This window comes from Lissotriton helveticus, chromosome 2_1, assembly GCF_964261635.1.
Source record: "Lissotriton helveticus chromosome 2_1, aLisHel1.1, whole genome shotgun sequence".
Taxonomy (NCBI): Eukaryota; Metazoa; Chordata; class Amphibia; order Caudata; family Salamandridae; genus Lissotriton; species Lissotriton helveticus.
The window spans coordinates 260733099-260760154 of record NC_136059.1 but is presented as its reverse complement, the minus strand read 5'-3'; the positions used below and the strand labels follow the sequence as shown (position 1 = coordinate 260760154).

General features: G+C 48.0%; 1 protein-coding gene across 2 annotated transcripts in view; it reads left to right on the top strand.

Annotated features, from left to right (window-relative positions):
* Nucleotides 1-27056, top strand: part of DYM (dymeclin) — a 1345000-nt gene that overhangs the window by 240862 nt on the left and 1077082 nt on the right. For both annotated transcript variants that reach the window (XM_078674786.1, XM_078674785.1), the window contains exon 4: nt 7896-7989. In XM_078674786.1, the coding sequence (XP_078530912.1) occupies nt 7896-7989 (94 nt within the window). The remainder of the gene's footprint in view (nt 1-7895; nt 7990-27056) is intronic.

Genomic DNA, 27056 nt, shown 5'->3' with positions numbered 1-27056 from the left:
ATAAGTGAGAAAGAAGAAAAAAAATATTCTAAAAAGAACCCTCACTCACCAACCTGGTGGTGACATGCTTCATCATTGGGTTCCCACTGGGGAGACCGAATGTACCCCCAGTGTGATACAATGCCTGATTTACAGCGGAGCTGTTTTTTGTGTGTGTTTTTTGTGAAAAAGTGGTGAATTGTCACTAATTCACCACTTTTTCAATGATGAAGCATGTCACCACCAGGTTGGTGAGTGAGGGTTCTTTTTTAGAAAAATGTTTTTTCTTCTTTCTCACTTATTGCACCTTACTTTGTGACATGGGAATTCCTTTGAGGGTTATAAATTAGTTATATTAAGCACATTCATTTTCTTGTGTTCGTTACACCCTGTGGCACTCTTTTGTTGTTATTCAGTAAATTGAGGGGTATAGGAGTGACCCAGAAAAACCCTAACTCTCTTGTTGTTTATATATATAATTTTCAAATGATGACACATTTCAATTAATTTGAAAACTCATTTTAAAAAATCTGCATTTAATTTAAATAAAAATAGAATGGAGCTTTTCTAAATTTGATTGAGGCCACTCATCATCCATACTATATTCTGTTTGATGCACCTGAACTGCTCCCACAAATTAATCTGAGGATACTAATATAACTTTTAGCCTTCAATTTCAAATTCCTTTCCAATTACAGTATTTTTTAAAAGTTTAAATTGAACATTTAGCTTCTTTATTTATATACATTTAGTTAATCTATTGTTGTGTCCCCGAACCACAGTTTGGGAACCACTGGTGTAGGGTCGAGTGCAGTGGCGTAGATCAGAGTGATGCAATGTGTAGTGGCACAGTGTGTAGTGGCGTAGAGTGTTTTTGCATAGAGTGGAGTAGAGTGCAGTGGCAGAGAATGCAGTGTTGCTGGATGTATTATCAGCACCCTGTTCCACTGTATTTAGAAGGCTGGGCAGTAATTTGGGAGAATTACTTTCAGAAACAAGGGTTCCTCTGGTCCTTACCTCATGTTTCCTCGGGAAATAAAAGGCTACCAGAGACATGACAGAAATTACCTGGTGGTTTAGCCTCCTAGTAACTCCTGATATGTTTGTAATGGTGGGTGTCAGAACCTAATGTCTGGTAACTCATTTATCTGAAAGAGACATGTTAATGATAGATTCCTTACCTTAGAATATCTCCAGGCGTCAGACTGGATCCAGAAAGTTTTTGTCAGCAGTACCCCTGTGCGTCGTTAGGCATCGTCATACGGCTCTGTGTACGTCGTTGGCATCATAGTCGCCGAGAGGATGTTGCTGGAGCTACTTAGACGGGCCGACGCGCGCTGACGTCAGGTCTTTCTTTTTCCTCGCCAGCAAGCGCAGATCCGGAGAGAGCGGCATCATTTTTTGACTTTTGTTACTGTTTTTTGAGTACTTACACTCCAGGTGCATAGGGATGCCCGGTTTTAAGTCTTGCGCGGCCTGTCCCTGCACGATGTTGGTGCAGACCCGCACCGCAAGTGTTTCTACTGCTTGGGGCGCGACCAAGACACCGAGTCGTGCCACCACTGCCAGGCCATGGCTCCGAAAACTTTGCGGGAGCGGTCCCGAAAGTGGCTAGAGGCCCGGGAGTTGGCTCAGCGCCGTTCCAGGTCCCGGTCCCATGGGAGGTCGAGGGACCGGCCACGGAGCCATCACCACCATTCCAAGTCTTCGCACTCTGAGTCAGGTAAGGCGAAGCACAAAAAGTTGAGGACGCGCTGTCGCTCTTCGCCTTCCCCTCGTGTGACGCTGCTGAGAGTGCGGGTGGCGCTGCCCTTGCGGCTTCGGCGAAGCCTCCGCAGTTGCCGATTGCATACCTGCCCTATCTGGGTCCATCGGCGACTCCGGCCCAGCTGCAGGAGTTCCTGTCAGCCATGGCACGGGTCTTCGGACCATCCGGCCCCACGACTGGGGGTCCTCGTGCTTCAACGTCACCGGCTCCGGCCCCGACGTAGTCAATGACTTCGGTCTCGACGCCAAGAGACTCCCATGGATCCAGGCATGGATCCCCGTCCATGTTGATCGGCCCTGTACGACCTCCATTGACGTCGAAGGTGCCGCCACTGGCGCCGGCCGCAGTCCCGGCTGACGTTGTCCCTGGCTTCCTCCCCAACGTGGAGCCGACTCCGGAAGGGTGTCGGCCGATTCCTACGCCGATGGGGAATTTCTTTCCCTTTCTTCACCCACCTCCTTATGTTCCACCTGTTCGGCATGTAGAGGACGGGGAGGACTAAGAGGGGTCTGAGGACCCTCTCGCAGCACAATGCGAGTTAGACCCGGACTGGGATAAGGATCTGGGGGATGCCGGTGACCAAGATAATACTCCGGAACCTGCCTCACTGTCTCCTTCTACCGTGGCTACGGAGGAGCGTGGTTCTATTCCATGGTGTTGCGTAGGGCAGCCGAGGCTCTCCACCTCGAGCTCCCTACCATGGCCATTAGTACTAACCTCCTGACAGAGGTGCTTCGGCCGGCGTCTTCTTCTACGGAGCCGCTGCTGCCCTTTAATGATGCACTCTCAACACAGGGGCTCCTGTGGATAAGAATGTAGCCCGACGCCATCGTCGCCCAGCCTCGGGCGACCCCGTTTTCCTCTGCCAACACCCTACCCCTGAGAGCTTGGTTGTCCAAGCCTCTGCGTCCCCAGCGTATTCCCATCCGCACCACCGGATAGGGAATCCAAGAAACTGGAGCAGTTTGGGAACAAGATTTTTTCTTCTGCCAGTTCTGGACTGCGGTCTGTGAACACCGCATGTTTCTTGGGCCTTTATTCCCATTCTGTGTGGGATACGGTTGCGCAGGTGCTGCCTCAGTGTCCGGTGGAGGCTCGGACAGTACTCTTCCAAGTTATTGCTGAGGGGAGAGACGCAGCCAAGGTCACGATCCATTGTGGTCTTGACACTGCTGACTCGCTGGGCAGGGTGATTTCCACGACAGTGGCGCTAGGCCGCCACACCTGACTGAGAACGACTGGCTTTTCTGGGGATGTCCAGAACACATTGATGGACATGCCCTTTGATGGCACTCGCCTGTTTGGTGATAAGGCGTGATGCGCGTTTGACTGTTTTAAGGACTCCGGGCTACAGCCAAGTCTTTGGGCCTTTCGGCAACACACACTCCTTCCTCTTCTGCTTTTCGCTCCTTTCGAGTTCGAGAAAGGGGTGCCCAAGCACGTTTGTTTCAGAGCCACAGGCCTGCGCAGCAACAGTCTCAGCGCAGCTGCGGACATGGGACCCGCAGAGGCGGGTCACGGGCCCAGCTTGTGGGTCAGTTCACCACCTCCCCTGCTGCCACTGCCTCCAAACCTTCCTACTCCGGTGTTTCAGGCACACCAGAAGCCAGTGGGTGGCAGGATTCTCCATCACCTCCACCACTGGACAGGTGGGTTCTGCAAATTGTCCGAAAGGGTTACTCCCTCCCCTTCGAGACAACACCCCCATCCATGCCACCACAGTATCACCGCATGTCGGGGGATCCCTTGACACTTCTCCAGCAGTAAGTTACGCCCTCTTAGCCAAGGGGGCCATCAAGCGAGTTCCGACACCAGAAGTAGGTCGTGGTAGTTTCTCCCACTACTTCTTGGTGCCAAAGAGGGACAAAGGTCTGCGTCCCATCTTAGAACTTCGGAACGTCAATTGTTTCCTCCGGAAGGAGAAGTTCAAGATGCTCACACTTGCTCAGGTCTTGTCTGCCCTCAACCTGCAAGACTGGATGGTAACATTGGACCTGCAGGACGCGTATTTTCATATCCCCGTCCTGCCGGCCCACCTGCGTTTCACGGTAGGGCAGGAGCATTTTCAGTTCACTGTTCTCCCCTTTGGCCTTACCAACTCCCCTCGGGTGTTCACCAAATTGATGGCAGTGGTTGCAGCTCATCTGCGCAGATCAGAGGTTTCAGTCTTCCCCTATCTCGATGACTGGTTGTTAAAGGCGGGCTCTCCCCAAACAGTCATCTTCAACGTCCAGACTATGGCCAACCTCCTGCATTTACTGGGGTTCTCCATTAATGTGCCTAAGTCGCACCTGATTCCCTCTCAGAACCTCCTCTTCATCGGAGCGGTTCTGGACACAGCGCAGTTTCGTGTTTATCCTCCGGGCCATTTGGGCTATGATTCCGATCTTTCAACCCTTGTCCTGGGTTTCAGTCAGGACGACCTTGAGGCTGCTGGGCCTCATGGCCTCCTGCATCCTGCTAACCAACCATGCCAGATGGCATATGCGGGCTCTGCAGTGGGACCTGAAGTTCCAGTGGGTGCAGCATCAGGGGAACCTGTCCGACTACGTCCAGATCTTGGAGGGCACTGCACAACAATTGCAGTGGTGGCTCATGAATCAGCAGTGGGTCAGCGGCAGATGCTTCTCCCTTCCCCAGCCGGAGCTCACAGTGGTGACGGATGCGTCCTTCCTGGGATGGGGTGGCCACTTGGGAGAGGCGGAGGTCAGTGGCCTCAGGTCTCCGGCAGAGTCCCGGCTTCATATCAACCTTCTGGAGCTTTGGGCGATCCTTCTTGCACTGAAAGCATTCTTTCCCTCTGTCAATGAGAGGGTGGTGCAGGTGTTCACAGACCACACCACCGCCATGTGGTATTGCAACAAACAAGGCGGGGTGTGGTCGTGGACCCTATGTCAGGAGGCTCTGCGCCTCTGGACATGGCTGGAACGTCAAGGCATTTTGTTGACTGTTTAACACCTGGCAGGTTCTTTGAATGCCAGGGCGGATGGATGAACCCAGCCGCAGATGACTGGTGGATCATGAACGGCGTCTTCAGTCGGAGGTGGCGCAAGGTCTCTTTCAACAGTGGGGAGAGCGTTGGTTAGATCTACGCCCAATGTCATCACTTCTGCGCGTTGGAATTTCCAAGGCGGCACTCACTTGGCGAAGCTTTTCGTCACGAGTGGAGCTGTGGTCTATTGTACGCCTTTCTGCCTATACCACTTCTACCCAGAGTCCTATAGAAGATCAGGCGCGACCGGGCCCAAGTCATTCTTGTGGCCCCGGACTGGGCTCGAAGTGTTTGGTATCCCGAGCTACTCAGTATGAGCATGGATCCCCCGATCCGACTGCCTCTTCGGGAGGATCTTCTGTTGCAGCAGCAGGGGACGATCCTCCACCCGAACATGTCCAGCCTCCACCTACATGCGTGGAGTTTGAGCGGCGACAGTTGATTCCATTTGCCTTGTCTCCTGAAATCTGTGATATCATTCTGGCAGCCAGGTGTCCCTCCACTAAATCGGTATACGCCTGCAGGTGGAACACATTTGTGGCATTGTGCACAGCAAAGGTTGTGGATCCCCTTTCTGCCCCTCTTTCACAAGTCCTTTTGTTCCTTCTTTCTCTGGCCCAGCAGGGCTCTGTTCTGTGCACTATTAAGGGCTACCTTTCTGCAATTTTGGCTTTTCTCAGGCTCCCTGATCAGCCCTCTCTTTTCAAGTCCCATGCTGTGAATAGATTTCTCAAAGGCATTACTCACCTTTTCCCTCCTATTCCGTTTGTGATGCCGCAGTGGGACTTGAATCTGGTTCTTACGTTTTTGATGTGTGCTCCTTTTGAGCCGCTTCACAACTATCCTCTTTGTTTATTAACTTTGAAGACTGCTTTCCTGGTTGCCATCACCTCCGCTAGGTGCATGAGTGAGCTCAAGGCTCTTTCCTGTAAGCCTCCTTTTCTGTCACTCCATCCGGACAAGGTTGTGCTTCGCACTTGTCCTTCCTTCTTGCCAAAGGTTGTCACTGCCTTCCACATCGGGCAAACTATCACCTTGCCCACTTTCTTTCCGCCTCCGCACCCTTCCAGAGAGGAAGAGAGGCTCCACCGTCTGGACCCTAAATGTGCGCTTTCATTTTATTTGAATCGCACACAACAGTTCCGGGTGGATGATCAGCTCTTTGTTGGCTACGTGGGTGCCAAGAAAGGCCGGACTGTACACAAGAGGACTATCTCCCGCTGGATCGTCTTGTGTATCAAAGCCTGTTATTCTCTGGCTAAAAAGGAACCATCGGTGGGGTTGCGCGCCCATTCGACCAGGGTGACAGCAGCTACTACTACATTGGGACGCGGTGTCCCCCTGCAAGACATCTGTCAGGCAGCCACGTGGGCCTCGTTGCACACTTTTACTAAGCTTTATTGCCTTGACAGTCAAGTCTGAAGGGATGGCTTCTTTGGCTGTTCTGTTCTCCGTGACTTTCTGATGTGATCGTGGTTCGCAGACCCACCACCGGGGTTGGTATTGCTGGGGTATCTATTCTAAGGTAAGGAATCTCTCACTAACGTGTCTCTTTCAGATGCACAAGTTACTTACTTGTGTAACGATATATCTGTAAGAGACATTAGTTAGTGATAGATTCCTTACCGCCCCACCCATCCTCCCCGTTCTGCGAACTGATTTCTAGGGTTAAGGTCATCCCTTTCAGGGCCCTAGTTTCAATGCACCAGTGGTCAGTATCTTGCATGGCTCTGGGTTCCTGGTGCGGAAAGTCGTGTACAGAACTGACGTCCGCGCGAATGTATGTCCTTATTCCGCTGTTTTTCTCCCCGCAGAGAATCACAATGCCGTCGTGACAACGACCGCGTTGTGATTCCGCATACCATTACTCCACAATTCGGAACAACGACTTGCGGAGGGGGGCGCTGGATGTTGGAATAGTATAATTTACTAATCCAACTCCAGTCTGTGCGGACACTAGGGAAGGTGTTGGATTTTAAATCCAACATCTCCACCCCCCTCTTCCCCCCCCCCCCCCCCCCGCAAGTCTTTGTTCCGACTTGCGGAGTAATGGTATGCAAAATCACAATGCAGTCGTTGTCACGACCGCGTTGTGATTCCCTGCGGGGAGAAATATTTGTGGTAAACATTGTTTACCCGTCAGCGCGCATGGATGTGTCTAAGTTCCAGCTACGTCATCTCGGCGACTACGATGCCAACGACGTACGCGAAGCCGTACGAAGATGCCTATAAACATGCAGGGGTACTGCTGAAAAAACTTTCCAGATCCAGTCTAACGCCTGGGGTTATTCTAAGGTAAAGAATCTATCACTAACTAATGTCTCTTACAGATATATCGTTACACAAGTTAGTAACTTGTGCTTCAAGTATTATAATCATTCTGCACCATTACCTCCCACTTCAGTACAGGCTACTAGCTTTTTAATACTGTGGGATATAAGGGTGATCTCAGCTTGTGAGGATTTGGGTAGAAGACAGAAGGATGTGCTCAGTATGACATGAACTGAGCTAGAGAAAATATTGGCTCCTTGTGGGGTGTTTATGCTAGAGAGCTGCTATGGAAATATGTACATTGGTGATGACGCTGATGAGCAAGGAACCCAGAATTACACTAAATAATTTATAGTGTATGCCTCAAACAGTCAAGGGAGAAGACATGCATGCCACCAGCACTGTTGGTGCACTAGGTAACCAGGAGCCTAGTACAGTGACTGCAACACACAGGAAGAAGCTGCTACATTTGAACAAAAATGCTGTCCTCTATGCCCATATGGAAAGGAGTGTCTCTTGTTGATCATGGGAACTTGAACTAGGAGGCCTCTGTCTTGCAATTGTTTGCTGCTAGCTCAGGAGCAGTGGGAGTGAAGGTCATAGCTTGATCAGTCTGATGTACTTATATTTTTTGTGGAAATAGGTAATAACTATTGCATATAGGCCCTCAATGCCCTCTTTGAAGCCTCATCTACTAGCAAGACTTGTACCTTGAATTAGGGGCAAAGTGGCTGATCCCCTCTGACTTTAGTGTGTGATCATTAATTTTTTATATTTTATAAGTTAACATGAAACATAATGCTTTTTAATAATTGCCATTTGCAAATCATTCCCACATGATTACATCAAGATTGTTCTAAGTTTCTCTTTCTTTTTTTCATCTAGTTGACAACAACCCCAGAACTGGGAACCTTGGTTCTTTAATCAAAGTCTTCCTTGGTCGAACCAAAGAGCTGAAGATTTCAGCAGAATGTCAAGAGTAAGTTTCAAAATCAAGTTACCAAGTGGAAGCTTTTTACTCATCAGATAAAAGTTCACAATCTAAATAAAAAAACCTTTACTAAAAGACCTCAATTTGCACATGTGCCTATTTCGTAGTAGTTTGAGTATTGATGTTTGGCATAGCATTGCATGCAATAAGCCTTTCGAAATAGTGTGCCTTAATGAATTTTATTTCTTCAGGGACTTGCACTGTGCTAGTTGGCCTTCCCGGGAGACACTGGAACAGTTATAGAACTATGAGCTTACTGGGAACTAGCACAGTATGAACTCAAAAAGCCACAGGAGACTTAAATGTCCATGACTAAACTTACATTTATAAGCTTGTTGCGTAGAAACCGGAAATCTAAATTGCCTTTGCTAATTTGCTTGGGATTTTAATCATGATATTTACACAAGGCAAGAACTATCATCGCAAATGCACTATAGGCAAGAGCATTATCGCATTTTTAAAAATATATTTAAAAAATGTGCTTCTTTCTATTCCTTTGATGAACGTAGCCATAGATTCTTACTTAAAGATGTATAGTAAATATTAAGCCACCACAACTAAACATGAAGACAATGGGATCCTTGCCATATCAAATTTCATAAAACCCCTTGAAAACTGTGACCTTTTTATACATCTTGTTTGGTTATTCTATTCAAATCTGAATTAATGTTACATCCAGAAATGTTTATATCTAATAGGGACTTCTAGCTGCGGGTTCTTTATATGAGAATTTTCCTCAGGCGTCGCACTGGATCGGGAAATATTTTGAGCAGTACCCCTGTACAACTGTAGGTAGCAACGTTCAGGGAGGCGTGGTTAGGCGCTGAACATGGCGGTCGTGCTGCAGCGGAGCTCCCTGCCGGGACTCGAATCATCCTGATATTCCCATCGAACCTGGGAGTCTCCCTGCTGCACAATCTGTCCGCCAGCTTGCGGAATCCACTGGGGTCTCCTATCTGCAACGACGGGGTTGGGAATCCCCGTGACGGCCGAGATATCCCGGCCTGAGCGTCATTGGCCTCCCCCAGTCCTGCGCCATCGGAGGGGAAGGCTGCCGGGAGCCGGTGTTCCGATATTCACTGTATCCCCGTGTGTGGCTGCACCCCTACGTCACGGGGTGGAGAAGGGCAGAGAGCGCCCGCGGGGTCCTTGTGCCAACATTGTTCACAGCCTCGAGCCGCCAGCAGCACGAGGCGGTGTACGAGGCTGGAACAGTTCTGAATTCATGTTAATGAATGTCATGTTAATCACCATCTATGATGGAGATTTGATTCCAGCAGGAAAGGGAGAGGGGTCTGGGAAGAGGCACGCTGATGTTGTTTTAATGCAGGCAGCTTAGCATCGCAACATGCACTGTGATCATTCGTATAATAATTTGTTTAACACGCTTCCCGGGTACACGGTTTACATTTTAAATAAATATGTAGCAGCTTTAATGCGGGGCAATACACCGGCCTGCAGGTGGGGGCGTCCTGCTTGTAAGGAGACGGGCTGTGTACAGAGGTCGGCACAAGGACCCCGCGGGCGCTGTCTGCCCGAGACGCGAGCCATGTTCGAATAGAGCATGCGCAATGATGATGACACGGAATGATGGTGGGCGTGGTACCACGTCATCGGCCGTAATGTGCGCATGCGTACGCATGCGCAAAACAGGGGGGGGGGCACTGCCACACGGAGGGCAGCGGATTATGGAACACCGGCACCTGGAAGCTGGCTGCCATGGCTACCTGCCGTGAGCGTGATTAAGGGCGGCACGGACCAGGCGCACTGTACTGACAGCGGAGTGCGTAGATCCGCACTGGAACGGGGGTTCCGGAGGAGGAGGGCCCCAGCCTACATAGTGAGACCTCCTGATTCACAGCGTATCGACCGCCCTGCCTGCGAGCTTCTCTGGAGGGGTGGAGACGCTGCGGGGTGCCTTGCTGACGCGGCCTCCTCTTCTGCCTTCTGCGGAGGAGCTGTGTCCTAAACCCTGGCCTACCTGATTGACTGTGGTGTTTGCCCTGTGTCTGGTGTTGGAGCTCCCGCGGCTGCGTGGCTGGAGCCACTCTGCGAGGCGCTGATTGCCCCTTTGAGACCGGACTGCGGGGGAGCCCCGCTGGCTGGGCACGGGCCGGTGGACTTAGGCCCCGCACAGCTGGGCGGCCGTTTTTGGGAGTCGGCTGCTGCGCTGAGTGAGGCCTGGACCCCACGCTTGTCCCTCTGAGCGGATCCGAACCCAATATCTGAGACTGGACACTGTGAGTACTGCCCATGTTACCGCTGACGTCTGCCTTTGCTCCTGGCTGAAGTGCCTTTTCTCCCCTCCTCTGGCTCTCTGCGTGCGACCTACGGACTGTCTGCGTGTGGGCTGCCCTCTTGCCCGGTGGTGCCTGGAGTTCCTATCGCACTGGGTGTGGCGACTGCTGCGGACGCCTGTGGGTCTTCTCGCTTCTTCTTCTCGCCACTGTGCACGCTACCATGGGGCGCCAGTGGGGGAAGCATCCTGAGGGGCCAACCACTGACTATCCGCATCAGGGGGTTGCAGACTCGACCTCCCAGGCTTCCTCGATCAGCTGCGTTGCCGCCGACAGCCCTGTCGCCCACCACCCCTACCCCCCCTGACAAATTGGACCTGATTTTACAGGAGATAAGAGACACGCGCCAGGCAATCGAGCTCCAGATAGGTACGCTTACTACAGGCCTTAATCTCCTGCATGCAGATCATGGTAATTCGCAAACACTGTCAACAACCACACCAGCACACTATTTATTCTTTTATTTATTTGTGTATTTTATAAAGCGCACAGCTGCCCCAACGTGGCGTCCCGGCGCTGATAGATCGAGAACAGGGGGCGTAGTCACAGAGAGAGCATTATATGGAGAAAAGGTGGGTCTTAAGAGACTTTCGGAATGCCGATTCCGTTTGGCAGGCACGTAGGGCAAACGGAAGCTTGTTCCAACACTGAGTAGCACAAACCTCAAATGTCTAAGACAAAAGGGAGGGGTTTGGAGTGGGGTAGGGGAGGGGGGAAGGGAAGAAGGGGGGAGGGATCTTTTACCTCAACAAAAAGATCATACTGCCCAACTAGCGCACTTGAATGAGCAAGTGACAATCCTGCTGGACAGGGCAGACAATGCAGTGGGGTGGGCAGGGCAAGGCAAAATAACATACGCATTATTGGACTGCTGGGGCGCCCAAGGGTACTGATGCAATACACTTTGTTTAGAATTGGCTCCGAGAACGGGTGTCTCCAGAGGGACTCTTCGCCGCCTTCTGCATGAAACGTGCACATCTTATCCCTACGGGCAGGCTGGCCACCCAGACCACTCATAGCCCGCATTTTTAACTACAGAGACTGCGATCTTCTGCTGCAGAGCGCACGGGAAAATGCACTGATACAGTTCGAAAACACCTGAATTTTGCTGTATCCGGATTACACTGTACAGGTACGGCGCCAGAGGGCCTCTTACCAGCCGCTTAAGAAGAAGCTTCAAGCCCTCAATCTGAAATACGCTTTGCTGTTCCCCGCACGTTTAAAAATTATCCACAACCAGAAAACCCACTTTTTCGACTGCCCTGAAGCAGCAAACGATTGGCATGAACATACTTTACCCTCCCAGGCCCTGGATAACATCGTCCTGCGGGTGCGGGGTGCGCAGGCGCAGTCCAAACGCCTCAGACGCCGCTTTGGTGGAGCCCTGCGATCACTGCCTTCTACAAAGAAACCAACACTGGAACAGGCTGTGTTGGAACAGGAATCAGCGCTGGAGGTGGCCGCTGCCATGCGGGATCCTACACAGATCTCTTCCTCCCCGGAACAATCTGATGATGACGTGATGCCATCAGACTCTGGCAGCAATGACCCTCTGTTCCCCTCGATTACTCCGCAGGTGGTCAAGGAACTGTTCGGCTGACGTGGAGGCCTGACCTCTTCAAAGATTCCGTAACTATGACCCAGATCTGCTTTGCTGGGGGACAGTGAGACGTTGATACTATCTGAAATAATATAGGGACATTTTCTTTTTGACTTACTCTTTCTTCCCAGGTTCGGCATAAATCATTTTTCACAATTCTACATAGTCCTGGCGGGGGTACAGCTCTGTGTGTGTGCCCATATGGCAAATGGTTGGTGCTAGGCCCGCCCCCCCTTGCTCTTGCAATTACTGCATGGTGTAACCGTTTGGACTTATTGATTGTTAATCTATGTTTGGACCAGCGTAGTTCGATTGCTGGCCCTAGTATTGGGGATTGTTTTTGGTTCCTGGTCCACACTCCACCTTTTACTGTGTTGTGTTCACGATGTCACCCTAGGGCACCATTCTTTACACGAATGTTGATATATGGCTGCTTTAACTAAATATAAAATATTGACTTGGAATGTGCGGGGTATTGGGTCTGTACACAAGCGGCATCGAATCCACACCCAGCTAAACAGGCACAAGGCCCACATAGCACTACTCCAGGAAAAGGACCTGACGGACTTAGAGGTTGTTAAACTGCAGAGGAAATGGAAAGGGAAACTCTATAATACATCCTATTCTGCCTTTGCACGGGGTCACTTATCTGGGTAAGGAATGGGGTACCATTTGAGCTGCTGGAGCGAAGGGTAGACACAGCGGGCTCTGTCCTCCTGCGGGGTAAACTGGACGGAGCTCTGATTGTTTTGGGCAATGTGTTTGCCCCAAACTACGAACAGACTGCTTACGTTGCTAGCCTTAATGTAGTTTTGATGGATTGGGTACTGAATCCCTGGGTTATTGGCGGGGATTTTAATTCTGTCCTGGATGTGCAACAGGCCCGCTCTCATCCCCCAGTGCAGGGTGCAACGACCACTAAGATAGCGGACATCTTACATGACTGGGTTGTGGGTTGGGAGATTAGAGACGTATGGCGCACGCAACACCGGTTTGACCGGGAATATTCATTCTACTTACCCTCCCCCCACCACATCAGCTGCATACACGAATAGACAGAATGTTCTGCTCCTTGTCCCTGTCATCCCCAAGTGATTGAATCCACGTACCTCGGGAAAACACTGCCTGATCACAATCCACTCGAAGTGCGGCTAGAATGGGGGAGGGCCCTGGCCCCGACTTGGCGACTGTGGCCGCTTACACTGGAGGAAAGGGTATTTCGTGAGACTCTAGGTACTGCCATCACCAACTATTTCACAGAGAATACTGTCTCGGCAGCCTCATGTCTAGTTGAATGGGACGTGTTTAAGTCGGTGATCAGGGGGATGACCATAGGGGCTACTGTTGGGGCCCGACACGAGCTGCATAAGAATCTTACCTCGGTGGAGAACTCTCTGAATAAACTAGAAAATGAGGCCATTGCAGGAAGCCAGAATTCAACATGCGGAGCTACTTGAACGACTCCGCTTAATAGACTACAATACATATACCTAAGATCAGGGACCCTTTTGGCTCGTCTCATCCAGGACACTCCACCCCAACACCCCATACTGGAGATATTCCTCCCAGACTGCACTGTAGCCACTACCCAAGCCGATATTAATGCGGCGTTTTGCACCTATTACAAGATCCTCTACACTGCCCCGGCTGCTGTGTCCCAAGACCTCCTGACTACTTTCCTGGATGACCTCACCTTCCCCCAGGGCCGGACTGGCTACCGGGCAGTTGTGTGTGCTGCCCGAGCTGGGGGCTGTTTTCATTGATAGGGACCTGCGTGTGAAAAACGAAATTCGTTTTGCTTTTTTTATTTCAATGCGCACGCAGGTCCCCATCAACGAAATAAGCCCCCACCACAGAGAAATTAGCCCACAGCTCGGCAGCGCACACAACTGCCCGGTAGCCAGTCCGGCCCTGCCTTCCCCACACTGTCGGCAGATGCGCAGTCGGACTTGGGGGGGCCCCATTTACTAAAGCTAAAGTAATGGGAGCTCTTAAGGGTCTCCCTAAAAACAAGACTCTGGGGCTGGACGGGCTACCAGCAGATTTTTATTTGACCTATGTTATGTTATCTTATATACATTTATTACGTGCACTGCTACTCGTGAGTGTCCCGGCGCGAGACCAGACAGGGTAAAGCAATGGGCTTCAGGTGGATAAATGAGTTTTCAATTTCTTCTTAAATACCGCTGGATCCTGGATGGTGCGCAGGACCAGAGGAAGAGCATTCCATGCAACTGCCGCTTTCACTGAAAAAGAGCTGCCCCCTATCCTCTGACGCTTGAAATGTGGGACCTGGGCAAAACATAAGGACGAAGAACGCAGGGAGCGTGCAGGGAGATAGAAGGATAAGCGCTTCTGCAAATAAGTCAGAAGATTACATTTCACTCTAGCCGCCAGGAGAGAGCTCAGCTGTTGATGCACACTGTCCCTGGCTGAGAGACCCAATAAGAGCCTGGCTGTGGTATTTGGAGCCACCTGTAACTTCTTCAGCAGGTAGCCGGGGATGCCAGAAAAAAGGGCATTGGCATAATCCAGCCGAGACAAGATCAATGCACAGAGACTGTTTCCCTTGCCGCCTGCGGCAGGAGGGGGAAGAATCTTCAGAAAGATATAAGCAGGCCGAAGCAGCCACCAGCCAGCTTCTTGGTATGTACTGAGAAAGAAAGACCTTCATCAAACCAAACCCCCAAGTTTTTTGCTGGCTTCCCTATTGAGGTCGGTAGTGGGTACTCGGGAGGCCGAAGCTGCTCTCTGAAATTGAGGGGGAATTTACCGAATGACAGAATCTCTGATTTGTCTTCATTGCACTTGTGCTGTGCCTCCGCCAGCCATTTTGAAGATAGATGAAAGGCAAAGTTGGACCAATAGTACTGTGTCCGAGACCTACACTGAGCAACTGGCCCGCGCCTGCTGAACTTTTACAAGACAGCACTGGACAAGCACACGCTTCCTATAACGACTATGTAAGCGCTGGTTGTTTCCCTCCTCAACCCTAATGGGGATCCCCAAAACATATCAGGGTATTGTCCTCTCTCTATGTTAGCTACTGAGTATAAAATACTCAGCAAAATAGTAGCACAACGACTACTTCCCCACCTCCCAAGACTTATTCGTATAGACCAGTGCGGATTCGTACCGTGCCGCAGCATCTCTCTCAATATCAGGTGCCTCCATTACCTGATGGAAATTGCTGCGGCCCTTTCCGACACCGCTGGTTTTATCTCTCTGTACATGCGACAGGCGTTCAATACCTTTGATTGGACATACATGCTGTCCTCTCTTAAAAAATCCGGTATCCCACGGGGCTACCTGCAGTGGGTCGAGTTATTGTACAACACTCCCACGGCCCGGGCCTGCAAAGGCACTTGCATATCGGCTGCGTACCCTGTGCCAGGGGGCACCCGGCAGGGTTGCCCCCTGTCACCAATATTATTTGTCTTAGTGCTGGAACCCCTACTCCTCAAGATCTGTAAGGAAGCCATAGGCCTGGGGATACCTGCGTTTAATGCGACACACATAGTGTCTGCATATGCTGACAACATTATCCTCTACTTTAAGGACCTCACGACCAGCCTAGAACCCGTTCCGTCTCTACTTGAAATCTTTGGACGGATATCGGGTCTGACGATTAACGCCCAAAAGTCTCATGCCTTTTTTATGCGGTACCAGGACGCCCCCGACCCGATAGCCTTTGGTGATCTCCTACTGACGACCGCCCCAGACACTTTCAAATACTTGGGTATACAAATCTAAAGAACTCCCCAGGACTTGATCGATGGTAATCTACAGAAGACAATACGGTCCCTTCAGAAGCAGATCTCCTTCTGGGCCTCCTTGCCATTGTCTGTGATGGGCAGGATAGCCATCTCAAAAATGTTGATGCTCCCCCGCCTCCTTTATTTCTTTGCTAACATACCGGTTGTAATCCCGCCTAGTATTTTTAGGATGTTGGACTCTCTGTTGTTAGACCTTATCTGGGGAAAGGGATACAGAAGAGTGGGATTAGCAAAGCTGCAGCTTCAACCTGACGAGGGAGGACTGGGAGCGCCGGACTTTTGGGCATACTGTATGGCCAGCCACTTACAATGGCTGTCCTATTGGCTGGCAGGCAGGCAGGCACACTCAAGAAATTGGGTACACTGTCCACCTCCTTGGTCAGGGTACACTGCATGCCTTACTTTTGCAAAAAACACAGTTGATGGACAGAATGTAGAACAATGTCATACATTCACCCCAGTACAAGGATCTGAGCCTAAATCCATCGTTTTTTTGCACTCTACACCACCCTGGGTTAGACACTGGCTATATGCAAATCAGCTCTGACCTGTGCCTCATGGGAACAGTCCAGTCCGAACTACCAAGCCATGTCTTTCCCAGACCGGAATCAAGCATCCAAGGACCGGTTTCTGGCTATCAGCCTTCATCAGCCTGGATAGCTTGACTCCAGTGGTGTGGAGAGCCTGGGACTCCCGTCTGAGCATATCCAGCCCACTCGGGGTGAAAATTGCAAAAAACACAGTTACTTTTGCAGCGGGCTAAAATCCCGTCCACGGCTCCCCCTTGCTTAAGACCGCATTGGTGTACTGGAAGAAGTCTATCAACTATACGAGAAGAACCCTTCCTTACTCGCCTAATATACCCTTCCTTAGGATTCCTGGCGCACACAGATTAATAACCAAGCTGACCGTGTCCCCTGGGGAACAGGGAGGGGGTATCCACTGTTGAAACACTGTTCGTAGAGGGCACACTGACTGACCATGACAATTTCACCCGCGCACAGGGGGTCCCCCGTCACTGTTTCTCCTTCACGTTACCATTATCCATTATGTCAAACGCCTTTGGTACCCCAATGGTAAAGAATACCCAAAGAATGAGCGTGAATGCGCTACATACCTGATGGGTACTGGTCATCATCTCACTCAGTGGCTCTACAGGGGGATCCGCATACACTCGGGGACGTCGCTAACTCCACTCCGGGCTAAATGGGAAATGGGGTTGGGCAGGGAGCTCACGGACAGAGGTTGGACATCTATATTGGAATTTCCCAAGAAAGTATCCCGGAACGCTAAATTTAAATATATACAAAACATGATTTTACACAAGGCATATCTGACCCCACACCGACTGAGCTGTATCTACCCAGATGCCCAACTTTCATGCCCTAGGTGCCAGGAGGCGGACGCGGATCTCCTCCACATTCTATGGTCTTGCCCCCGCTTGCGCACTTATTGGCTAACAATCGGTTATAGAGTCCGAGAGGTCACTGACACGGCCGATTGAATGGCTGCAGATAGGTGCCTACTAGGTCTGCATAAACGCCCCAAGAAACTGAAAGTACAGTATAAATTTGCGTATCTGGCTGTGCTGGTGGCAAAACCGGCCATCACTAGGAGGTGGAGATCCGCTCACCCCCCTACACCGCTGGTCTGGCAGAATGGAAATGTTCAGGTGGAGCACTGCGGAAAGCGCTATCCTTATATAGGAGGAGTTCCGAGGCCACCGCAAGACTCCTATTTCAATGGATTGGGACCAAATGTTAGAAACACTTAAAGCCCTTGTCTCACTCACCCCCCCCAATGTCACCAGCTACGCCCGCGTTACCCGCAGCCCCCCTTTCTCCTATAGCTGACCCACTTGAGGCTGAGTAATACCATGTTATATTCTATTGGCAATACCTAGGGATGCATGTAATTGTTTGCTCCTCCTTGTGGAGCCTAATTTCTTTGTACAGTTAAATTGGTGTGCACAACTTTCTCCTAAGCTCTAACGCGCAGTGTGGATCAATGGACCAGGGAGGGGAGGGGGTAACTTTGTGTGGATTTTCCGTTTTGCCTTTTGTTTGGTTTTTAGTGATGTAATGGTTCACTTAAAGAGAAAACTTGAGTTTCAATCACTGTTCAGATGGCCATGTGCGCCCAGCTCTTGGTGCATCTCCATGCCCTGCTGACTTTAGATGTCGATATGTCATGGATTCTATCATTTATTGTATATGTATATACTCTTGCAAACTGAAGCTCAATAAAAAACTATGTTTAAAAAAAAAAAATGTTGCAACGTTCGCCTCCATGTCTGCATCATCCTCACCGGAAGTGACATATGCGGTGACCCCAGGTGGTAGAAGCCAGGACTTCTAAATAAGTCAACTATAAGTCAAAGGTTAGGGCAGGGCAAAAGCATTATGAAATATAAGCTGTTGCACAGGAGGTTCCGACAATCGGAGGAAGTAGCTAACCCTCATCCAAGGTGGTGTTGGCAATAGTGAGATCAGATGTCGACCAGGATACCAGCACTGATTTCTAGAAAGCCAAAGATCAAGAGACACCAGAGCCACAACAGACGAGTGGTTGGACAAACAACATATAAAGAAGACAAGGTTAACAACCTCTGAAAGTGGAGAGCTAATGCAACCACAACATTTTGCAAGGCAAGGAAACATGGGTGCAGTGAGGTTGAGTACTGATTTCTACCATTGTTTCCTACACAAGTGGTCTAATGTTCCACAAACACCATTTCCCAGTCTTCACAGCCTTCAGTTTCTTTCCTGCCTGAATCGCATGTTTCTGTGACTGAATCGAGGAGTGGTCCGGTGCTGTAATTGTGTACCATAGGTCTGAGCAGATCATGCAGTGTATAAATGTCTCCTTTTCCACTCACTCCTGACCTAAACTCCTGACACTGCCGCATGGCTTTTGCTAGATAGTCGGTGTGCTTGTAGCCAGTCAGTTTAGCCAACTGTGAAATATTTTTCCTCCTCTTGGAGGAAGTCACATAGGCAATCTCTGCTCTATATGGCAATATGACAGAGGTAGTTCTCATCAAGCATAGAATAAGTATATGGCACACCCGAAGCTGCATTCAAAGTATCTTTGTAAGCAATGATAGGTAAGGGAAAGCTGCAATCCCACAGCCATTGAAGCCAGTTGTATTAAATAATGAGATGAGTGCCTACACCATGCTATGTCTTTTTCCCTGGAAGATGTATGTACACACTGGCCTGGCAAGGAGCAGAGAGGACCAATTGCAGTATTCAAACTAAGCAATAAACATGCAACCATGTACAGCGCCTTCTTCTCCTTCTGAAATAACAGCAACATTTTAAGCGTGTTGCTTATACCTGCCTCTCCTATATCACTTTGACAACTTATAACAAGTTAGCTCTGTTCTTTAAGAGTAAAGTGGAAAACCTCTACAGCTCCTTGCACTGCAATACAGGCCCTGTGTGGAAACATGTGATATTTTACATTAGTATAAGCAACAGCCATTTTGGCTGTGGCATCCATTTCATTTCCTTCATAATTTTTTCGTCCTCTGCTGTTCACCTTTTCACCCTGCTTGTGTCATCAACTTTAGTTGACCTCTTTCGACATGGCTCAGCAATGTATGTGCTGGGGGGTTTGTAGCTGCTGGTGCACCTGGTCTTAGAGGCTATCTATAGATTGTTTACTGCTGCCATAAGCATTCTTGCTCCCCCTCCCTATTTGCTGACCAAGTGGTCATCCATCTGTCCTTGTTTGCCATAGCTATTTCTGTGTCTAAGCTTGTTCTTTCCATTTCTGTCCATATGCTTATATTGCAACAACAATGTATATAAAGGCGATGTATTGAAAGTTCAGTGTACCTCCTACTACAATACTTGAGAGTGTTGTGGGGACGTGGTCCCGCTCATGAGTGATTAATAAACTTGTTGTTTTTACTTCAACTCCAGTGCTGTTTTCTTTGTTAGTCTTTGGACCTGTGGACGATAGGGTGACCCTGCATCAGTGTACTCACTTTTGGGTACATTTCCACAGTTGGGGCCTGGCACGTGGGGCCCCATTGGAGACGTGGCCATCCGAAGGAGTGGTCTCGACGGAAGATCGAAAAATTACTGAAGATGCCCACTGCATGAGAAGACCCTTGTCTTTGCAAGCCGACGTGACTTTTCCGGTTTTCCCGATTTGACCCTCCGGGTGGTGGCCGGTCAACAACTGGGCCTTTCTTTGGCGTATTCTAAAGTGACCATTAGGTCGACCAGAGATCGGCAGGTGGGAGTTGGAGACTTTTGTTTGGTAAGGTCGCTGAAGCGGCACTGTTGATTTGCTTGGTTTGGTTTTTTTAGGTAGGTATTCATTCTTTGCAAAGACTGAAGACAGTTAATGTAGAGATTTTTCTCCTTTTGGAATATTTGTTTGGAGGAGTAATATTTTACATATACTTGTGAAAACATGCCTGTTCTCAGCACAGTCCGTAAGTGGTGTTGCTGCTCTTCTGGTACCAAGAATGCTTTAGAACAAAGTCAGCCGTCTCCTCCAGAAGGGAGGCCAAATAGAGAGATGTATATTAAATATGGTATTTGTCCCATAATGTACGGTACATTATGGAACAAATACACAAAGAAAGAGTCCGATTTACAATGGCCAGTGAATGGGTCATTCGCTTTTAAGAAAGTTCAGTATGCAGAACCGTGTTTATTTAAAAGAAAGAGTAGACCGGATATGTTTGATTGTGTGCGAATGTGGAATAAAGAAGTGCGAGAAAGAGTGAAGAGAGCGGAAGCTATAGCAGAGAAAACGCAGTGGAAGATGGTATATTAGAAAGGAGGTGGAATTAAAAGACAAAGAAATGAAGGAAAGAATAGAAAAGGAAGATGGAGAACGTCGATTAGCGGTAAATGGCCAGTGTCCTGTTGGACGCCCTATCTATCCACTACTTAATACCCCTCAGTATGATTGCATCCTATTAGAACGACCCCCACCCCTGTATAAATTTCCCGCTCCAAGTGCTCCTGAGGATAAGGTTTCTGATGCAGAGCTCTCTTCCTCAGAGGATAAAGATAAAGACAAGCAAGTTGGGCTACAGGCTCTCTCTACTTTGACTAAAGCAGAAAAAGATACATTCAAAAGCACTGCTAAAGAGGAAGCTTGTTGGACTACTACAGCGACGATCCTCAAAATATGGTTCAACCTCGGAAAGATATAGACCAGTTATATTTCGTAGAAAAGTTCTGTTGGGAGGTAATATATGGTTGGCGGCCTTCTTTCTGACGAAACAGAACCAGCTGATCTAAACGTTGATTATAAGCAGTTCGTAGATGGGACTTGCCTTTTTTCAGATGTACCTGATACGATTAGGTGAATAGTTAAATTACGAAATGAAACATTACATTTACACAAGGAGCAAGAATTCGCTAGAAAGAGTAACGTAGTAGAAGCAGTTCAATCCAAGGTGGAGAAAACAGATGTTCCGGTGAAAGAAGGCAATTCTAACAGTAATAAAGTTACTTTGAAATCAATGCGTGAAGCCGCACCCCTGTATGTTCCCCCGAAGGGTGCGGGAACAAATGATAAAACTTCGGATGATGCCAAGGGATATTTTATATATAATTAGGTTTATACTCCTTGGAGTAGAGCAGATGGTATGGCTTTTAAGCCTGCTTAGCCCGACCCTCGGAAAAACCCCGCTGCCTTCTATGAGGAGGTGGAAGGAGCCATCAGCTCTTGTACTATGACCTTGCAAGACATAGATATGTTCTTTGGGCTTATACTGCCCCTGACATTTGGAGAACAATACATAAAATAAATGACGCTATAGTATTTGTTGATACCTGGGTGGAATTGGAAAGAATAGATACGGACTGGAAACCTGCTCAGAAACATCAACAGGAGATATTGGATCTCCCTAAAGCTATTGTGACTAAATTAATAACCCTCATACCTCCCAAGAAAATGGATTGGACTACGTTAGAGTCTTGTAAACAGAAAAAGGATGAGTCCGTTTCTGATTTCTTTTCAAGAATTGAGGAGACATTCCATGATTTTAGCGGCCGGTCATTGGCCAATGATACAGGTAAGCATTTGTTTGTCAACAAATTTGTTGCTAATGTTTTACCGGAAATAGCTAGTCGCTTAAAGGCTAGAGAGAGTTCTTGGACTACGTCTTCCCCAGTTTCCCTTTTGACCATGGCCGACGAGAACAGGAAGCGAAAAGCAGGGAGGATAAGAAGGTTAAAGACTTAAAGACAAAAGTTATGATGGCTCAAGTATATGGTCCACCATTTAGGGGAGGTGGAAGAGGCGGACGTGCAATGTATACACCCGGAGCGCTCCCTCTTCCTCGAGTAAATGTGTCTCCTGATCAGTGTGCCTATTGTAAAGAGACTGGGCATTGGCGTTCTGAGTGCCCTCTTTTGCGAGGTCAGCAGTACCAGCGGGGAAGGGGAGGTATGAGAGGACGCCCAGGGAATTCAGGAAACAGAGGAGTTGCAGGAGCTCGTCCCGGGTTTGAGGCAGTTGTACAAGGGCCAATTTACTCTAATACTTTTGATAGACAAAATCAATACCAAATGTCTGATTATTCTGCTGATGCATTTGCAAATTCCGATTACGCATAGGGATGCCTAGGATGGGGTAAGGGACCAGATTAGGTGCCAGTAGATCAAATGGGTCCTTATGTTGATTCAAATGTCTTGGGATCTACCGATCGGTTTCTGGTTGACACAGGGGATACCCATAATGCTCTGTCTAAAATATTGGTTCCTAGGATTCCCCTGTCCGGCACAATGATAACGTTGAAAGGATTCGATGGAACACCTACTCCTAGCCCGCTATCACAGCCACTTGAATTCGGACTTGACAAATGCACTACAGCATGTCCATTTTTGCTTTCCGCTAACACGCCGGACAACATTGTTGGTATCGATATGCTTTAATATTTTCGTGCTACAATATGTTGTTCTCCGGAAGGTGTGCATGTTATTTTGAATGACAATTATCCAATGGTTGAGAGGTCCTGTCTTTTCAATGAGGATGCCGCTCTGGCGTCCCTACCTTGTACTCTGTGGGCCACATCAGATCCTGACGTGGGTAAAATGGTTATTCCACCTGTGCATATTCAAGTAAGGGAAGGTGTCACACTGCCACGTTTGCCACAATACAAAATTTACAGAGAAGTTGAAGAAGCATTAGCACACATTATTCAGGATTTGATCAAAGTGGGGGTAGGGGAAGAAATCCCCTATAATACTTGCAATAGCCCTAGCCTTCCTATTTTGAAAAAAAGACACTGACACTAAAATTTACAGATTCATTATTGATTTGCGGTAGGTTAATAAAATTGTAGTGTCCCAATATCATATCCGGTAGTTTCTTATATCACAACCCATCTCACTATGGTCCCTACCACTGCCACTACATTTTCGGTGATCGACTTGAAAAACACATTTTTCTAAATACCCATTCACCCTAAAAAGCCGTTATCTGATTGGATTCACATTGAAAAATAGATCATTCCGGTTCTGCAGAACTCAACAGGGCTATACAGAGAGTCCTAGTATTTACAATCAGGCATTAAAAAGACAGCTTGATTCCTTTCCTGTACGACACCCCTGAGCAGTGTGAAGAAGGAACACTGTTATTGTTATCATTTCTTGCCTCCCATAATCACAAAGTCTCGCGAAAGAAATTGCAATATTGTAGACAGCAGGTTACCTGTTTAGGTCACCTCCCGTCCAAGGAGGGACGTGCACTCACACCAGATCGCATTCAGACGATTTTAGGTATTCCTGTGCCCCGTATTCAGAAGGATGTCCGTGCACTGATTGGCCTTACTTCTTTTTGTAGGCAGTGGATCCCCAGTTTTTCACATAATATTAAACCTTTGTTGGCCCTTTTGACTAAAGATACTCCGGTGCCCCTCCAATGGACTGCTGAATGTCAGAGTGCCTTCCAACAGTTACGCCAAGCTCTTTGCTCTGCACCAATATTAGGAACTGCAGACTACACTAAGACTTTCACACTCTATGTAAACGAGAGGGAAGGTTGTGCTCTCTCGTTAACACTAATATACGGTGATAAACAATGTCCTTGTGCATATTTCTAAGCTGTGCTTGACCAAGTCGCTCGCGAGCTGCCTGGATGTTTCAGAGCGGTGGCAGCAACGGTTGTATCTATATGTCGCAGTGAAGGAATCGTTTTGTCACACAAACTGCTTGGGTTAGTACCCCATTCAGTTGATGCTTTGTTAAATCAAACGAAAACACAGCATTTGACTAGTGCTCGCTTGACAGGATATGAATTGACACTTTTGGCCCCCATATCACATTGAAGATGTTTGACACTAAATCCTGCTACACTACTACCATTTCCAGATACTCCGCCTCAGTCGCAAGAACCACATGGTTGTACATTTCTCACTGAAGAGCAATCAAAGGGTTGTGTTGACCTACAGGATACTCCTCTCTCTATTGTTGATGGGGAGTTATGGGTTGATGGGTCATGTTTGAAATTACTCGATGGCACTACATCTGCTGTCTATGCTATTACGACACTACAGACAGCAGTTGAGACAGCTCGCATCCCACAGAAGTCGGCCCAAGCGACCAAACTGATTGCACTGACGACAGCATGTGAGCCTAGTACAGACTTACTTGCCAATATTTTCACTGTTAGTACGCATTTGGGGTGGCACACAATTTTGGCCGCTTATGGAAAGAATGGGATTTCCTCACCTCACATGGGACACAGATAGTGCATGGAGAATTAGTGCATAATCTTCTTACTGCCCTAACCTATCCTAAGAAAGTGGCAATTGTTAAGTGTAGTGCACACAAGAAAGTGACTGATAAAATAGGAGTAGGTAATGCCTTTCCGGATCACACAGCCCATGAGACTGCAATGCAGCGAAGCACCACATCTATGTATGTGGTTAAGTCACAAGCTGAACGTTGGCATAATGCCAGGCAGGAGGTGCTGGACATGCAACAATCTGCCTCTGCTGACGAACTAGACCAATGGTCTAAGGAGGGAACACTGGATGATGAGGGCTGTTGGAGGAATAAAGATATGACCAAATGGAGGTTACCCACAGCATACTTATACCCCTTGATTCACATGGCACATGGGCCAGCACATGTTGGTGCATCCTCAATGGCAAAACAACTCATGCAAGTTTGGGATCATCCTGATATTGCCGGCACTACTAGAAAGATAGTCCAGTCTTGTCTGGTCTGTCTCCAGTATAATCCTGGAAAGGGAATGCGAACTCCAACAGGAGGGTTTGCGACACCGTCTGCACCTTTTGAGGTCCTGCAAATGGACTACATTCAGTTTGAGCGCTGTAACAACCTGAAATATGTCCTAATGGTGGCTTGTGCCTTCAGTAAATGGGTGGAGGCGTATGCTACGAAGGATAATACAGCTCTCACAACAGCGAAAGTTCTCGTAAAGGAGTTCTTTCCCCACTTTGGCGTTTGTCAGGTCATATGGAGCGACAATGGATCTCATTTCATTGGGCAAGTTGTAGAATATGTCATGAAAGTGTTGGGGATTAAGCAGAAATGTCATGCTGCTTTTCACCCACAGTCAGCAGGGCTGGTGAAGCGTTACAACTCCACTGTGAAACTGAAATTGGCTAAAATACAGGCTTCCACATCTTTGAAATGGCCTGATGCACTGCCCTAGCCTTGCTTTCTATCAGATAGATACCACTCACTACCTTGGCTTCCCGGTCCTGGTGATGATCCTGACTAATTAAGGATCGAAGCGCCGTCGACCATCCTTTTTTCAGTGCAATCTATAGTGCACATCCTTCTCTGGTTCATGGAATTGTTCTGAATCATGTGGAATTACTGTTTAGAACCAATCATCTTGTATATATTTTACGTCACTTTTTCACTTTGGGCCTAGTGCTGTGTCCTTCACTTGTCACTTGCGCCGTCACATCCTGTCACAAGCACATAGTGCACCAAGTTCTTTAGGGTTGCCTCTGCATTTTTTTGCATTGCAGTGCTGATATAACTGTCATGTTTAACTTTTTCTTTCAAAATATATGATGCCATGAGCACATTCAACAAATAATTAAGAGTCTATCCCTTTTGTTTTCTCTATTGTATGCCTTGTGCGTACATATATACCAACTTTTACTGAATCCAGTTGAGATATTGTTGTTACTTGCATTTAACTTACCCATATCTCAACGTGGTCTATGAGTTACACTCCTGTGGTGTTTTACTAACAACTTTTTTGAGACACCCAATCAAATCCAGGAAATCTTTAATATGTAGGTAAACTTAAGCAAGGAGGAGTACAAATCAGCTTTCAATAAGGACATAGTCAATCTCTCCTTTTTGGCTAGAAGCATATCATCCACTCTTGATATTGTAGCCTAGCAAAAACTGCAAAACCCAAAATGGGTGTTATAACAATTAGCAGATGGTTCTCCAAAGACCTGAAACCTGCCAACCTAAACTTGAAATGGTGCAAATTCCAGGTGACAGAAGCTAGAATCCAATACAAAATGTACAGGATATGTGCCACAAAGCAACTAAAGATGCCAAGAATGCTTTTTGTGCCAAGAGCTTCCTTGAGACACCAAACCAAAACAAGGAGCTCTTCAACATTTACCATGAAATGATGAATCTGGAGTCCCTGCCAAGTAACACTTGCACGACCAAACAATATTGTGAAGATCTCTGCTGTTTCTTTAGAGCGAAAATCTTCCTAACCTCTGAACCCTTCACTGTGGCTTCATTTGACTGTCACCTCATTCTAACCCAGCGAGACAGGTCAGCTACTGAGTCTAGCTAACAAGTTGAAAGTTTCTAATGCCTTTATAAACTGCTGTTCAGGTTCATGCCTCAAACAAATATTTCCCTCCATGATGGTAGGTGACATCCAATGTGATTTACTCCCACTAAATTGTTCTAGAACGTTTGAAACATGCCATCGCCCGTCTTTTGAAAACATCAGTCTGCAGATCCTAAAACGTTGGTCAGCTATCAACATATCTGTAACCTAGTCTTTCCTCTGGCAGATCATGGCACTGGAGGAGAAGAGGCAGCTTCATCAGTACTTTGAACTTGAATACCTGTTCGGGATTTAGACCTGCAAGGGGGCAGAATCATAATCCATAAATAAAGATTGAAAAAAAACCAGCTACTGTACACCTTAGCCCTGCTATGACTTACAACAATGCCCACCTCCCAATTCTGCTACAAAGGATGAAGCAATAGGTAAGCATAACTGGAGCAGCTCTCTTGTCAGTGTCATAGTTCCTCACTAACCACAGTCATAATTAGGATGAGGTCTGTCAAATCATATGTACAGCAAATTGAGAGTGACCTATCTCAAAAATCATTTGTGTCATGTCAGAACATTATTTCAACAGCATAATTGCAAACTGGA